At 35.7% G+C, this 15,967-nt stretch overlaps 2 protein-coding genes across 5 annotated transcripts in view; one reads left to right on the forward strand and one right to left on the reverse strand.

Annotated features, from left to right (window-relative positions):
• Window positions 1-15,967, forward strand: part of LOC141390492 (uncharacterized) — a 51,596-nt gene that overhangs the window by 22,329 nt on the left and 13,300 nt on the right. The window lies entirely within an intron of this gene.
• The window catches only part of LOC141403316 (regulator of G-protein signaling loco-like), a 27,491-nt gene continuing 11,524 nt past the window's right edge, over window positions 1-15,967 (reverse strand). For 2 of the 4 annotated variants that reach the window (XM_073985521.1, XM_073985515.1), the window contains exons 3-6: window positions 4,093-4,836; window positions 3,102-4,004; window positions 871-1,090; window positions 1-743 (exon numbers count right to left, since the gene is read on the reverse strand). In XM_073985521.1, the coding sequence (XP_073841622.1) occupies window positions 301-743; window positions 871-1,090; window positions 3,102-4,004; window positions 4,093-4,836 (2,310 nt within the window). In that variant the 3' untranslated portion in view covers window positions 1-300. Of the gene's footprint in view, window positions 744-870; window positions 1,091-3,101; window positions 4,005-4,092; window positions 4,837-13,129; window positions 14,075-15,967 lie in introns of those variants that run through there. The other 2 variants (XM_073985531.1, XM_073985542.1) reach the window with 2 other exon arrangements.

Below are 15,967 nucleotides of genomic sequence, written 5' to 3' on the forward strand. Positions count from 1 at the left end.
TTTATAGGTGTTATAATTTATTTTATTTGTTAAAAAATGTAAAACTTTTCTGAAGTTCTATAAAATTTTATATCATAGACGTGATAATACCTGCTTAAAATTAGTAACAAAACTTGAACTAAATAAATATATACAACATACATTCGTATAAAATCATAAAGTTTTTCAGTAATCGTAATAATAATAATAATACAAACATAAACTTAAACATTAAAACAATAACATAATATGGATTCCATCAATAGTTTATAGTATATCATATGTATGTGCGTAGGCGTGTTTGTGTGTGTGTGTCTTAGTTTAATCTGAGTTATTAGCACCCCAATTTGAGGGTTTTGTTGGTAAAACCTTTGGTTTTGGTGGTAAAGGTGGGGGTCCTTTACAAGCTGCACTACTAGTTTCATTAGCATCGGAATGATTTGAACATACATCCGCTTCATTATCCTCCGTCGTACTCGAGAGGGAGCTACGTTTTAAGGTTAGCGATTTTTTCCTCAAAAGGTGGGAAGGTGGTTTTTCCACCGGCAACGGAGGAGGAGGTGTTTGTGGAAGTTCGTGTTGAGATGTTTTATTTACAGGACTTAAATTGGAACGTATTTGGCGTAATTGTAAAGCTGTTTCATTTTGATTTTCTTTATTGTTTCTTAAATGCTCCAAAGGCAATAACAGATTTGAAGTGACTTGAGTACTGCTTGTCATTGGCGGATTATCAAAACGGGATTTAAGACTAATGAGTAATTCATCTGAAAAAGGAAAGAAAAGCATAAGGAGAAAATTAGTTTGTGTTGAGTAAAAAGTGAGGTTATGTTGAGAGCTTGGCGATAATTAGTTTGAGTTCATTAGAAAAGTGAGGTTATGTTTGGATCTTACCTTGTTTTTCAGCCACTCTTTCGGTTACTTGTAATTTTGCACCTGCTTTGAGTTTGGCTATAATTGGTTTATTTAGTTCACTTGTCGAACTTTGAGTTTCACTGGAATGTTGTCGCGTGAGAATTGGAATTTTTCCCCTGGATTTTAAATTAAATGATCCAGCTTTCTTGCCATTTAGCGTGTCATAAAATAGAGATGTTTCGGAACCACTCTCATTGGACTAAAAAAGGAAGAAGGAACAATACAAATGATTAGAAATAAGAATAACTAAACGAACTATATTAACGAAAAATTAGCTTTTAAAGTAATTAGCGATAAATTTTCAAGAACAAAAACTTGTTATCGAAAACTATTCTATGTTGTTATCGAAACATTTCTGTAGCTAAAAGTTGTTAGTGATAACTTTTGTATTAAGAAAAGTTATTATCGATAGCTTCTCTATTACGAAAAGTTATTATCGATAAACGGAAAGTTGTTATCGAAAAATTTTCTATAACGAAAAGTTGTTATCGACAAAATTTTTATAACGAAAAGTTTTTATCGACCAATTGTCTATACAGAAAAGTTGTTATCGACAACCAGTCTATAACGAGAAGTTGTTATCCACAACTTGTATATAACGAAAAGTTATTACCGACAAGTTTTCTATAACGACAAGTCGTTATCGAAAATTTTTGTATAAAAAAAGTTGTTATCGACAACTTTTTATACTGTAAAGTTGTTATGTACAACTTTTCTATAACGAAAAGTTGTTATAGACTACGAAAAAGATATCGCAAACTTACTTATAATTATTTTTATAACGAAAAGTTATCTTAAATTTTTTCAACTACGAAAATATGTTATCGAGATTTTTTTATGACAACTTGTTATCGGTATCTTTTTTGTAACAGAAAGTTTTTATCGACAATTTTCCCATAATGAAAAGTTGTTATCGATATGTTTTCTATAAAGAAAAGTTGTTATCTACAAATTTTCTACTACGAAAAATTGTTGTCGATAGCTTTTCTATAACGAATCATGTTTATCGAAAGTTTTCTATAGCAAAAGTTATCAACAATATTTTATTACGAAAAATTATTATCGACAACTTTTCTATTATGAAAATTTCTTATCTGCAATTTTTCTATTATGAAAAGTTGTTATCGATAATTTTTCTATTACAAAAAGTTGTTATCGACAACTGTTCTATTACGAAACGTTTATATCGACAACATTTCTATTATGAAAATTTCTTATCTGCAATTTATCTATTATGAAAAATTGTTATCGACCATTTTTCTATTACAAAAAGTTGTTATCGACAACTTTTCTATTACGAAAAGTTGTTATCGACAAATTTTTATAAGAAAAAAGTGTTATCGACCATTTTTCAGCTACGAAATGTTGTCATCGACAACTTTTCTATTACAAAGTGCTGTTACCGACAACTTTTCTTCTACGAAAAGTTATTATCGACAATTTTTATTTTACGAAAATTCGTTATCCGCAACATTTTTAGGCTGAAAAGTTGTTATCGATAAACTTTCTATAATGGAAAGTTGTTATCGACAATTTTTTCTATAATAAACTCTTTCTATCGACAACTTTTCTATAAAGTACAGTACACATTATCAGTTTTAAATGACGATTTTTTGCAATTATCGATAACTGTCCAACCGTCCAGCAACCACAAAGTATTTTGTGGTTGCATGATGAATGACAAAAATGAACGGCCACACTAGCAAGCAACAACAAAGCTGTCATTCAAAACTGACAATGTGTACCCAGCTTTAGGAAATGTTGTTATCGACAATTTTTCTATAAGGAGAAGTTGTTGTCGACTATTACGAAAAGTTGTCATCGAAAATTTTTTATAAGAAAAAATTCTTATCGACCATTTTTCTGCTACGAAATGATGTCATCGACAACTTTTCTATTACAAAGTGTTGTCATCGGCAACTTTTCTGTAACGAAAAGTTTGTTATCGACAACATTTCTATTGGGGAAAGTTGTTATCGACGACTTTTCTGTTATGAGTGGTCGTTATCGACAAAATTGCTTTTACGAAAAGTTGTTATCGACAATTTTTCTACTACGAAATGTCATTATCGACACCTTTTCTATTACGAAAAGTGTAGATTCTCGACTAATAAGAGAAATTTTTATCGCCAACTTTTCTACTACAAGAAGTTCTATCGACATTGAGAATTATTAGTTATCAATTAAAACATGTAAAATATGGAACTCACCTTCAATTCGCCCAAATCCATTAGTTGATTCGATGACATTTTCTCCCGAGAACTTAAAACATTAAGATTAGATTCGGAACTACTAATGCAATTATTCTTAGCATTGCGCGCAATAAATTCGTTAGCCAGTTCTTTTGATTTCAAATAGTTCAGCGATATATTATCGTTTTGATAGTCTGCAGCACCATTACGGGATTTGGAGGTGGTGGAAAAATTCGTTGTCTTTAAGACGACATGTAAACGTTGACCATCCACATTGGTCACCGATTGATTAAGATCCATACTTTCCATTGTATCACGTCTTAAAACATCCACCGTGGCCATATCATAGTTGTATTTTTGCAAAATTGACGAGACAATTTCATGCAATTGTTTCTTTGGTTTACTCTTGACCGATATAACCTTGGGATCCGGTAAATAGAGTTTAAAGGTAATGCATTGTTCAATTTCAACTTCTTCGCCGGCAATTTCTTGCGAGCTCGCCTGTAGATCAATTGTTTTATTTTGCGATTTGAGTAGGACATCGTATATGCGATAGCGTAGACCACGTTTCTCAAGCAAACGTTCCACCAGTTGACCCACTGTTTCGTGGGGTTTTATTTGGACAATTGTTGTGGCCTCATCGGAAAATTTTACACGGCACAGAGAACATGTTGCCGAGGTGAGGGATTTCAGTGAGGTTGGCAATGAGGATCTCAGGGTTTCAGCGGATTTCGATTGTATCATTTTGCCCCCAGCGGGCATTATTAGAGTATTCAAAGCATTATGGGTTCCAGCTACCTTTGTGTCATCTGTGGCCGTTTCGCCATCAATGCGATCACGTGACTTGCTCCTTGTCTTCCGATGCCAGGGTAATAGTATTTTACGTCGGCGATCTTCCGCGTTGCTGGCCGATTTTTTTAACTAAATTTACAAAGAACGATGAAGAAGAAGAGGATATCTATAAGCATTAACTTAGCAAGCTGTAGGCATTCGCAGCATTAGCACTTACCTTTGGCGAGGCACTTTGTAAAAAATTTGTCTTCAATAGGGCATCTAAATTTTCAGAACCATAGGGTAAAGGGTGATTTTTATCCTCGGAGTTTTGACAATTCTTATATAGATCGGAACGTATAAATCTTTGGTAACTGTCGAATTTCATTAAATGGAAAATCTGCTTTTGGGCCTTTGCAAACAGTTCCTTATCAGCCAATTCCAAGGCTTCTGGGCTGATGTTACGTGTCTGTGAGTCTAAATTTACGGGTTCACAACAACTGCGGGCCATGTGTTTGTTGAAAATTTGTTTCGCCTGAGTTTGTCTTTCCGCCTGGCTTTCAGTGTTGCGATATCGCTCACAGGCTGTCCAAAAGTAAATATTCTCAGCAGAGAATTCAAGTTTAAGGAACTCAGCAAATGTGGCCAAACCAGCGGGGTCTTCTAATAAATGTTCAAATGAAATGGCCCATGATCCAACTCGCGTTGTTTTGGTTGTTGGTTGTGCCGCCGGCATCATCTTATCGGAAAATGTACGAACCGAGGGTTGTAGCTGATGCCGTTTGATGTCATCTTTGACAGGTACAGTACCGGCCAGAAAGACATCATCGTCTGTTGTAATCATGGGGCTAGAACAACGTTGATCCTGATTACAACTTTTCCTTGGACTAAGGGTATATCTGTCCGAACGTGGTGAACGCAATGATGAGTGTTCCCAAACACGGCGAAATGGTGAGGTGCTGCCGCTGGGAAAAAGACGATTCTGAAAAAGCAAAGAAGTAGAAAAAGATGAGATAAAATAACAGAAAAAAGTTCATAACAATAACCTATGGACAAATGAATGTCACACTGAGGTCTTCAAACAAAAACAAAATGTTTGAAGTGATGGTGATGTGTGTAAATCACATTTGTGTTGCTTTCTAACCTGTTGACAACTACGACGACGATCGTCTAACTTTTTTCTATACAAGTGACCGCATTTTCACTATTATTCATTAAATGTGGAACAATGTGTGGCATTTGTAGTGTTTGCCGCCGCCTCAATGTTTTGCATTTCCATTGTGGCCACAGTAACACACAAACACACATGCATGAAAAAAACTGCATACAGGAAACTGTAATTTTCTGTTAAATACACATAATTTCAAACTGTCTGTGATTATGCGAATCGTTTTCGTTGTTAGTTTCAATGGTGAGAATTTAAAGACTTCGGAAATGGATTTGATGAGAGGAAGAGTATTAAAACTTAATCCCAATAACATCGCGGCTGTGAATGGTGGTGTTGGGAAGAAGGAAAGACAGAAATGGTTGAACACTTAAGACAACATAAGACTGTCAGCGTTAGACGCCTTGCTTATCAAATGGCACATCATAAGGAAATGTCAGAACCAAACTCAAATTTTGACTTCGATGCTCCTTTAACGTTAATAAGCAAGGTAACCATACAAACCACTGAATCTATCTTGATATTTGTGAATCAAATAAAAGATCGCGACTCATGGGGGAATATAAGATCAAAACTGTCATCTCCTTCTCAAACCTCTTGGTTATTCCCATATTTTGAGTCCACCGGACAAAAGTAAGGGCCCACTCGGCCTTGAAATGAATAATGTCATTAGAATAACTATTCGACCCAACCTGTCTTTTATTGTGATCCTGAAAAATATATTCTTCGGGGTCATTAGTTACGCCCCAAAATACTTGTTATGAACATTGAATTTGGAACTTCACTAGGTGGGCGCCATATTCCAATATGTATGAATTCCGATTGTAATAAATCAACATGTCATTTTTAAAGGAGATCTATTTGGTATTAAATGAAAAAGTATTGTCATTAGTTGGGCGCCAAAATACAAAAGCAGCAGAGGAATTTGTAATTATAATTCGTTGGGTCTAACCCTTAAGTAAATGTTTCTACGCTAAATAAAATTGCCGTTAGTTGAGTGCCAAAAAAACAGAGAAGAGATAATTAGGATGCGAATAGTGCGAATAGCCCTACGTTGGGCGCCATATCTTCCTATCTCATCATGCAAGGAAAAATGTCATAAGTTGGGCATCAAGAAAGCCTAAACTATTTCCAAAATAAATGAGTCACCAATTGACCAGACCACAAAAAGTGCCAAAGCTAAATAAACAATGACCAAAAATACGTAACGATGAGCTACCACATATTGGAGTCAATAAACACTCTAATACAAGTGGTAAACTCAGATTTATGAGAAAATTTGAGAACTATCGTCATCTAGTTTTAAGAGAACTACCTAGCCTATGAAATGTCCAAATCGAACCTGGTCTTTAGTCATTTACCAGATATGACTTAAGCAAGAATGCCATGCTTCTTATGTGTCGAGGGCTCTATGAGGAAATTTGAGAACTATTGTCATCTAGCTTCAAGCCAATGAAATGTCCAAATCGCTCAAAGGAGCATCCTCTGTATACATATACCCGTACGGGTATATGTAGTAGCTTCCTCTTAACAGGAAAATTGGATCCCAAGGCGGCGACATTCACATCCTGATAAGATTGAGAACGCATCGCGGTCCCAGCTCTAAGTATAAAGGCCCAGTTCTAATGATACAGGCCTAAGAGGCTGCCTTTCTTGCTTAAATCATTTCATGTAGAAGAGTAAAAGGAAAAGGGCAACCAAGTTCGAATTTGGCTTGTCTTGTTTACCAGCATGAAATGACTTAAGGCCTCTACACATAAGAAGCATGGCATTCTTGCTTAAGTAATATCTGGTAAATCACTAAAGACCAAGTTCGACCTAATTCAAATGCGATTCTGAAATCTTTTTATTAGGTCGAACTTGGTCTTTAGTCTTTTATCAGATATTCATTCTTTTATTAGGTCGAACTTGGTCTTTAGTCTTATATCAGATATGACTTCAGCAAGAATGCCATGCTTCTTATGCGTCGAGGCCTTTAAGCATGAAAGCCATGCTTCCTAGTACCGAGTTCTTAAGCCTTAAGGCCTCGTCACATAAGAAGCATGGCATTCTTGCTGAAGTCATATCTGATAAAAGACTAAAGACCAAGTTCGACCTAATAAAAGGATGAATTAAGCCAGAAATTCTCTTATGTGACGAGGCCTTTAGACTATTGATCCTAATTCTCACCAGAAGTGAAACAACTGATGGACAGAGTAAAATCTATCAGTGACTTATGACAAGTCGACCAACGATATTGAAGAGAATGGGATCTACAGAGCTACATCAAACTGCCCCGAAGAAATCAACATTAGGATATTATATCTTATAGTACGTTTATATATAACCGGATTTAACAAACCCACTGGGTTTCAAATGTCAATTCCTTTGCGTATACGTTAAATAAATCCTCATTAAGAAGGTTAACCCTGCAAAAGGCTATAATATAAACGTGGCCTTATCCTCATCTAGCTTCCTTACCAAAAGGAGCTTCCATATCGCTAAAAGGCTTAACCTCTCTTGATAAGATGCAGGAAGTTCCAGCTAAACTGGAAAATTGGAAATTGGACCAGATGGCGGCAAGTTCGGCGTCGAGTTCTAAAGATAAGCAGATCAAGGGATCTGAAATCGAATTCCCCAGGAGAAGGAAAGTGAATCAACTGTTGGGCTGCATACAATTTATCAGCCGGCGAGGCTTCTTATGTACCGAGGCCTTAAGGATAAGCCTTCAATTATTAAGGCTAATTCACAGATTCCAAAAGGAAAAAAACCAGAAAAGTCAGCGAAGTTGGGTTCATTACCAAGTAATTGAAGTCGAATTCACTATGAGAAGGAAAGTGAACCAACTGTCTGGCAGTATAAAACCTTTCAATGACATACGGTTTTAGAAGAAATACCTCTCGATTGACACCTAAGACGACCAACGACGGTGTAGAGGTTGAGTTGTTCTGAATTACATTATATTGCTTCGAAGAAGTCAACATTTGCACTGTCGATTCATCCATCGCATCTGCATCATACGCCAACGTGACGACCAATATAAGTAGGAAGATTATAACTGGAGAACCAAAGAACCTTGGGCCCAAGGAAAATGGGATAACTTCCATTGCACGATGGGGCCGATGACATGTTTTTGAGGCAAAAAATCGCAGGGGCAAGCTAGACCTTCAAAATTTCGTGCAGATGTTTATAATCGGCCTAGAAGCTAATCTGCCAAATTTGGTTGATATCGGTTCATATATAGATATAGCTCTCATATATACATATGTTCGCCCGATTTCGAGTAATTGATGGACCAAACACGAAAATTCTGTCCAATTATGATGATATTTGGAATATGTGGCGGAAATCGGACTGGAAATAAGTTTGCAAAGTTATTTTGAAATCGGTTCAGATTTGGATATAGCTCCCTTATATATTTTCGCCCGATTTGAGGTATTTCGTGCAACAAACACGCAATTTCTGTCCAATTTCGAAAAAATTTGAATCGTGTGACAGGATTTGGTCTAGAAATATGATTGCTAAATTATATTGAAATCGGTTCAGATTTGGATATAGCTCCCATATATATTTTCACCCGACTTTAGGTATTTGGTGCAACAAACACGCAAATTCTGTCCAATTTCGATGAAATTTAAAATGTGTGTCGAAATTACGTCTAGAAAAAAAGTATGCCAAATTATATCGAAATCGGTTCAGATTTGGATATAGCTCCCATATATATTTTCACCCGATTTTAGGTATTTCGTGCAGCAATCAAGCTATATATGTCCAATTGTGATGAAATTTAAAGTGTGTGACGGAATTTGGTCTAGAAAACATTATTGAGACATCATATTTAAATCGGTTCAGATTTAGATATATCGTTCATAAATTTTCTCTGTCGAAGTTAATTGTTTTCTCAATTTAGTTGGTTGATACCGAACTTCCTTGAGAACATAGTTTAAATATTTTTCTTTTGACAAATTGGCCGAAACAGAGGCGGCATGAATCAAGGGTTTGGTATTGTTGCCGTGTTCATAGCAGACTTCCGAAGCAAGTTTTCTTCCTTCACTATAATCCACATTAGGGCGCCCTCTCTTCTTTTTATCATTACCTTGTTCTAGCGTAAATACTGTGTCGCTAGCTAACCATAAGCTTTCAAATTGTAATACACGACTTTTTGACCTCCAATTTTGTATCCATTTTTGGTTAAGGCGTGCACAAATATTAAAAATTTGCTTTTTAACTTCGGTCACGAAGTTGTCTTTGACACCTCGATTAAATTTTGCAGAAATCCATTCTATAACGTTTTTAGGGTTTCGCTGATTTTCCAACCAAAAATTAAAAATATCCAAATTTTTAAGTTTTACGAAATCTGGAAGTTGATAATTTTTTTATTCGCAAGTATACGCAAAAATTCTTTTCAAAATCTGTTAGCCGACATTGTCACCTTTCACCAGATAAATATTTTTACGACAAAGCACCCTGAAGCCGAAAGTTCTACTCCAAAGAACACATGGACGATACCACAGACTACATCAAAAACCATCACTTACTGACACAACAAATTATTGACCACATCTAATATTACATTTACACTTTTAATAATAATCTTAATTTACATACCATTTCCCGTATTTTCCATTTTTAAAAAATAGATAGTATCAACAGATCAGGTTTTGGCGCCAAAATACTTAAATTGTTTAATTACGACTGAATGTCAGAAATAAACGGAATCATAATTATGACATCTTTGAAAGCTTGGCATGTCGCCGTGGGTCGTTGCCAGATTGTAATTTTTTGGTTTTGGAGGTTTGAAAGTGTTAAGAATATAATTCCGTTATTATTTGATTTCAATTGCTGACTTGAAAAAATGACTTTTTGCCTCAAAAACCTGCCATTGGCCCCATCGTGCATTGGTGGGATTACAGTCTTATTAGAACAGGGTGCGAAAGCTGCGCGAGAGATATTCCTAGATGAGTTGAGAGCAGCGATGGTAAATTGGAGTATAAACAACGTAGATGTAAAGTTGGCATCCAGAATATCAAAAACTCGATATGGCCCCATGGGAAATAGAATAGATTGGCCGCCTGATGATTTCATTCAATTTGGAAAATTAATTAATTGGGCGTTCCTGATGATCTGAGAATAGTGATCGTAATAGGGATTTAAATGGATGTAGATTTACAGGTGACTTCCAAAATGCGTTGGATTTTTTATTGTGTTCAGAATGTCAAAAGGTACCTATGGTTCATTTCGAAACAGAACAAATACATTAGGCGAATGTATATGTTACCGAAAAAATCGGTAAAATTAAAATGCTTATAATTTCGGTAATTAAGGATATTATTCGGCAAGTTAGCGACAAATAAAAAGTAGTCGTAAAGTTCAACCAACAGTGTAGTCAACTTTTATTTGAATATTTCATTCATATGGTCTGTTTCAGTACTGCAAGAATCTACTACTTTTTTCGATAACATAAAGGGAAAAATTGTATCGCAGTAAAAAGTAGTAGCTTCTTGCAGGTTCTGGAACAGAGCAATAATTTTGCGTTTTAATGTTATCGATTTTTGTCGGTAACTCAACAAATTAATGAGAGAACCGCACTACAGATGATTTCAATCGATTTGGAAATATCTTTAATTGGGCGCCATAGCTTCCAAAAGCAATAAACTTGGAACATACTCCGACAATTAATAATGAATGCCAGTAAACAAGAAGAGAAGTTGGATTTTGTTTCTTAATGCGTTCCTGTTTATGTTATGTTTTTGATTGGGCGCCACGATGCAGAATGGCTGACTTCCGTATTGTCAGTTGCATTACAAATGACTGAAAATGTGCGAAGTATTATGTTTCTTAACTCAAAACATCAAAAATACGCATTTTCAACAGAGGTAAAAAGCAAAGATGTATCATTTTTATTTCTGATACATTTAGTTGCATTTTCGAGAAACAATGTACGAATGTGCAACTGAAATATGTTGACGAAGTTTAAACAACACAAAGCAAATGACGATACGAAAGTCAGCCTATGTTTCATTTTACCTGGAAAATGACGCCCAATTTCAAAAACACGATCTTTCTCCTATTGTTCTATTATCTCGGTTTCATCTCAAGTGCTGATCTTATATTATTTAAGATAATCCTGCATTTTTCTCATTGACATGACTTGGAACACATTTCATGTTATTAGGATGACGAAGGCGGAGATACATAAGCTACATGGCATTCTTGCATATGTCATTTCTGTTAAAGGAATAAAGAAATATCGGAATCCTATTTCAATTAGGTCGTACATTGTCTTATTTTTTACCAGAAATTACTTAGCCCCCTGCCACACGACGAAATAAATTTCATGAAATTATGAGTTCTTAAGGGCTGAGTACATAAGCTGCCTTGCCTGCTTACCATGCTTACTTCTGATAAAATAATAAAAAAGAAAAGGGCAACCCAGTTCGAAGTTTGCTCGGCCTTCTTTAAGGGGTGAGTACATAAGTTGCCTAGCCTGCTTACCTTGCTTGCTTCTGATAAAAGAATAAAAAAGAAAAGGTCAACCCAATTCGAAATTTGCTCGGCCTCCTTTATTCTTTTATTTTTATTATGTCAGAAATGAAGCAGGAAAGCAAGGCAATCAGGCAAGGCAGCTTATTTACGCAGGCCTTAATTCTTTTATTTTTATTACGTCAGAAATGAAGCAGGAAAGCAAGGCAACCAGGCGAAGCAGCTTATGTACCCAGGCTTTTAGATCGAGTTCCATACTTGAGTAATTTTATGAAATTTCTGTAGTGTGGAACTCGATCAAAGAACTCCTATAAAATGGGAAAGTTTTTAGTGCAAGATTCAGCGTGTGACATAAGACTTACACAAAAATTTCCCGTTTTAGTATACGAATAGTTTTTTGTCGATCTGTGCTTCTTGGGTCTTTTCCAGAAGTAGTCAAGCCCAAAAGACATTGGCAGGGACCGATTATATATGTATTTCATTAGCAAAATTAAGGTCATATGGCCTGGTAACTTTAAAGAATGAGCTAAGCCAATGTCACATGTTGCTTTGTTGTTATAAAAATTATCCTTTACGGCAATATATTTTGTCTGCTCGGATGGCCACCATTTCTTATAATTAAACCTCCATCATTAATTGATGTCATCTCCATTGATGTTTCCATTTACTATTAGTTTGCGATAATTATATTTTCACCTCCGAGTTGCTTGCTACAATATATTTGGTCATATTTGTCATTTAAAATACCAGAGCAGATCAATTGACTTCGTAGTTTACCAAACATGTGATGTGGACTGGTAACTTAAGAAATTAAGCATCAACAATTATCCTTTGTGAACGTTGTATAACGACGACGCCTTTGCAGAGAATTTTTACAGTGAGTAAACTCTGCTTCTGTTTCCTTTTTTGACAGGGTTGCCATTTATCTTCCAACAAATGCTTTGTCCGTGTTTAGACACACGGGAAAGTAAATTCAGTTTTTAGGCAATAGGGGGTAGGAAAGAGTATTGAGGAGCTCTTTCCTCTCCGCTCTCTCAATTTACTTTCCCGAGAAATTTGTGTGTCTAAACACAGACTTTAGGTTTTTTTACATCCATTATGTATTGCAAGTATTACCGTTAGAAAAAAACTGCAAAACAAAACCAACCTTAAATTCCTTTAGCATTTCCGTTTCCTTTTTTCTTCTTCTTCTTCTTCTTCGAGAGAGAGGGAGATAAAGATATCTATTGATAACTTATCATTTGTTCGAATGTGCAAAAATATGGTGTGTAGAACAAATTCCCAGGAATATTTAATTGATTAATAACACATCACTTTATGATGGCATAGGAATGCCATTACGCCCAGACCAGACACACACACTCAGAGGGATATGAATTGCAAGCGACTAAAAAAATGTGAAACTAATTAACTCAACTAACAAATTGCTAATGTTCAAAACAATGACTCGAACATTCAAAGACTAGGTAGGTAGATATCTATGAATGGCCAAAGTTTGTGATATGAACTTTCCAAAAAACGGCAACAACAAAAATCAAAACGTGATCCAATTCGATCGTTTACTGATTGTACGTATGACAGTCATGCTAAAAAATTTCTTTTATTGGAAATTAATATTAATCAAATCATAGATAATGATGGGTCTTACATTTTATTGTTGACGCCTTTGTTGTTTGCTATTACGGTTGCTCTTGTAGTTGTTGTTCTTGTTATTGTTGAAATAAAGGTGAACTTTTTTGATTTTGATTTGTAATAATTTTGATAATTTCTTCAATTACTTATTTTGGTGTTTCGTTTTTTTTCTTTTTTGTTACTTTTTGAATATGATGGCCACACAAACTATTAGGCATTGAGACATTTTTTATGTGTCGTCTGTTTTTTTGCTTACTTGCTTATTTGTTTGATTGCGAAATTTCTTTTTTTTTTTTTTTGTTTAATTCGTTAGCACACTTTGCCGACAATTGCCACAACAACAATAATATCTTCACTTGCCGACGCCATATTTGTAATAGCAACACCACCGCCACCGAACTTCAACGCCGCTCAAAATCCAACTGAAAATGAATATTTTTGTTTTTTCGCAAAAGTCAAGAAAGAAAAATAGATTTTATTCGTTTCGTTTGTCAGTCGGTCGTTTGTTTTTTATTTTCATACACATCTTTCATTCATGTGCCCTGCCCTGTGAACGATACCCCTCCATGGCCCGAATGGGAACGTTTTAACGGGCGGCGGTGGGGCATGCATTGCATGCCTCCATTATGTGTACGCTGGTATTTGTTTGGTATTTACGACGACAACAACAACTACGTTGAAACTACGGCGGCTACGATGATGATGAACAGCAACAACAACAATGAATAGAGCAGTAACAACAATTCATTGTGTATTCTCCACAAGCCATCATCTACTTACTATCCATCCATCTAAGTAACCGCCACCAACACCATCACGACGACCAGCACCACAGTTGGGTTATTCTGATGTGTTGTTGTTGGGATAGCGATGACGGTGGAAAGTGAAGTGTGTGTACTTTAATTGACCGACCGACGACCATCTATCTATCCCGACGAACACAACAATCGTATCGTGAAGAGAGTTAAGAAAATGCTAGGTTTTCACATTGATTCCATGGGGATCGTAGAGTTACCATACGAATTGTAACGGTATCGGTGTATATTGGTAAGGGAAAACATATTTGTGGTAATTCGGAACGAAAATTCCCCGTGAGTTTTTTCACTTTCTCCCTTGAGTTGAAACGCGGTAAACCAAAACTTACGGGGAAAATTCGCTCAGAATAAGCCTCATTTAAAAAAGTGGAAACATATGCTAAGTCAATTCCATAGCTCAAACGTCAAATGAAATCTCATCTGGATTTCATTTGACGTTTAGCCTATGGATTTGACAGTTGAAAACGAGTGGATTTTGTAAATGTAAACCAAGCAATAGAGTTGTTTCGAGAAACAAATTGCGTTAATTAAGGCTTATTTAGATCGAGTTCTTCAATACTACAATTTCGTGATTTTTCTCTAGTGTGAAAGTCGATCTAAGAACCCCTAATTTAAAGCATTTGTTTTAGAAACAACGTCCCGGTCCACACTAGTGTGATTTCCTTTAAAAAAATCGTGTAATTAGGCGCTCTTAGATCGAGTCCCCTACTACAGCAATTTCATGATATTACTCTACTATGTCCCGGACCACAGTAGAGTGATTTCAATGAAATAATTTATTGAAATTAGGCGTTCCAAGATCGACTTACCCACTACTGCATTATCATAAAATTACTTTAATATGGAATTCGATCTAAGAAATCAGAGTTGTATTTGAAGACAAACTGTCTGGTGTAAACGCCTAGATAGTATTATATGTTTAGTGTAAACTCCACGTTAGCCTACGAAATCGGGCTTGCTGTTTTCTACCTAGTGATCCCTTGCACAAAGTTAGAATGTCTAATGTCCGTTCTGTTTAATGGGTGAAAACGAAAACTTTCTGTAAAATTCTATACTGAATGTACAAAATAACAAACATTTTCGATTATTTTTGTAATAGCCCATCCTAAACCGAAGTATTTTGTTGGTGTTGGGTCATTATGCCATTGTTTCGAACAAAGTGCCAAGTACTAATCTAAATGTACGCCAGGTGTACAAATTAAAGAGGACGGAACTCGAAATGTCATTAGTTGGGCGCCAGAATTACTGTGGAGTCTTCATTAAGTGAAGGTTATGAAACTTTATTCGTTGAACACGAAGTATCTACTCTCCATTGAAGGCTTTTGGTTGAGTGGATTTCCTTCTACGTATACGTAATAGAATTGACAGTTGAAATCCACATTTCGTAAATGTGAATGTACTTTTAGAAAACCCCAATGTACAAATGTGACGACAAGGCGAGCTCCCATCTGTCTGCGAAAGGTTCTCTGAAATACTACACTATTTAATCCTAAATAAAACAATTTTTTTTTAATCTTCCATGATATTTCATGAGACTCCAACATGCAGGTGGCAACCCCCATCTATTAATCAATGAGAGTAATTACAAGTGAATTGAGGAGAGCCGCACAATGAAACGAGTAAGAATGTCTAACCGCGGCCTGTCTCCCTGGTGGGAACGGGTATACAAATTAACTATGATGTATGCAATGCATAGTGGGCATAGTGGAGATGACAATGGTGGCACATTCTAGTAGTTGGGGGATACATTTGTATGCTTGTCAGGCAAGCAGGCACTCAGTCAGATGGACAGACAAACTTTAAGTGTATGTATATTATGTGGTATGTAGATTTTTTTGGGCGAGCCCCATTTAAGTCTCAGATTATCGTGAAGATCTTTATTTTGTGTTTACAGAAGATCGTGTGTATGTGGCAAGAGTTTTTTTGTTTTGTTTTTGATTGACATATTATTCGAAAATATGTATGTTTGTATGTAACATACAAAACTTAAACTTCATTCATATGTAGACGGCACGGAGATGATGAACGATCATGATGAT

The sequence above is a fragment of the Musca autumnalis genome, unplaced genomic scaffold, assembly GCF_047663935.1.
Source record: "Musca autumnalis isolate F117 unplaced genomic scaffold, ASM4766393v1 scaffold_1, whole genome shotgun sequence".
Classification (NCBI taxonomy): Eukaryota; Metazoa; Arthropoda; class Insecta; order Diptera; family Muscidae; genus Musca; species Musca autumnalis.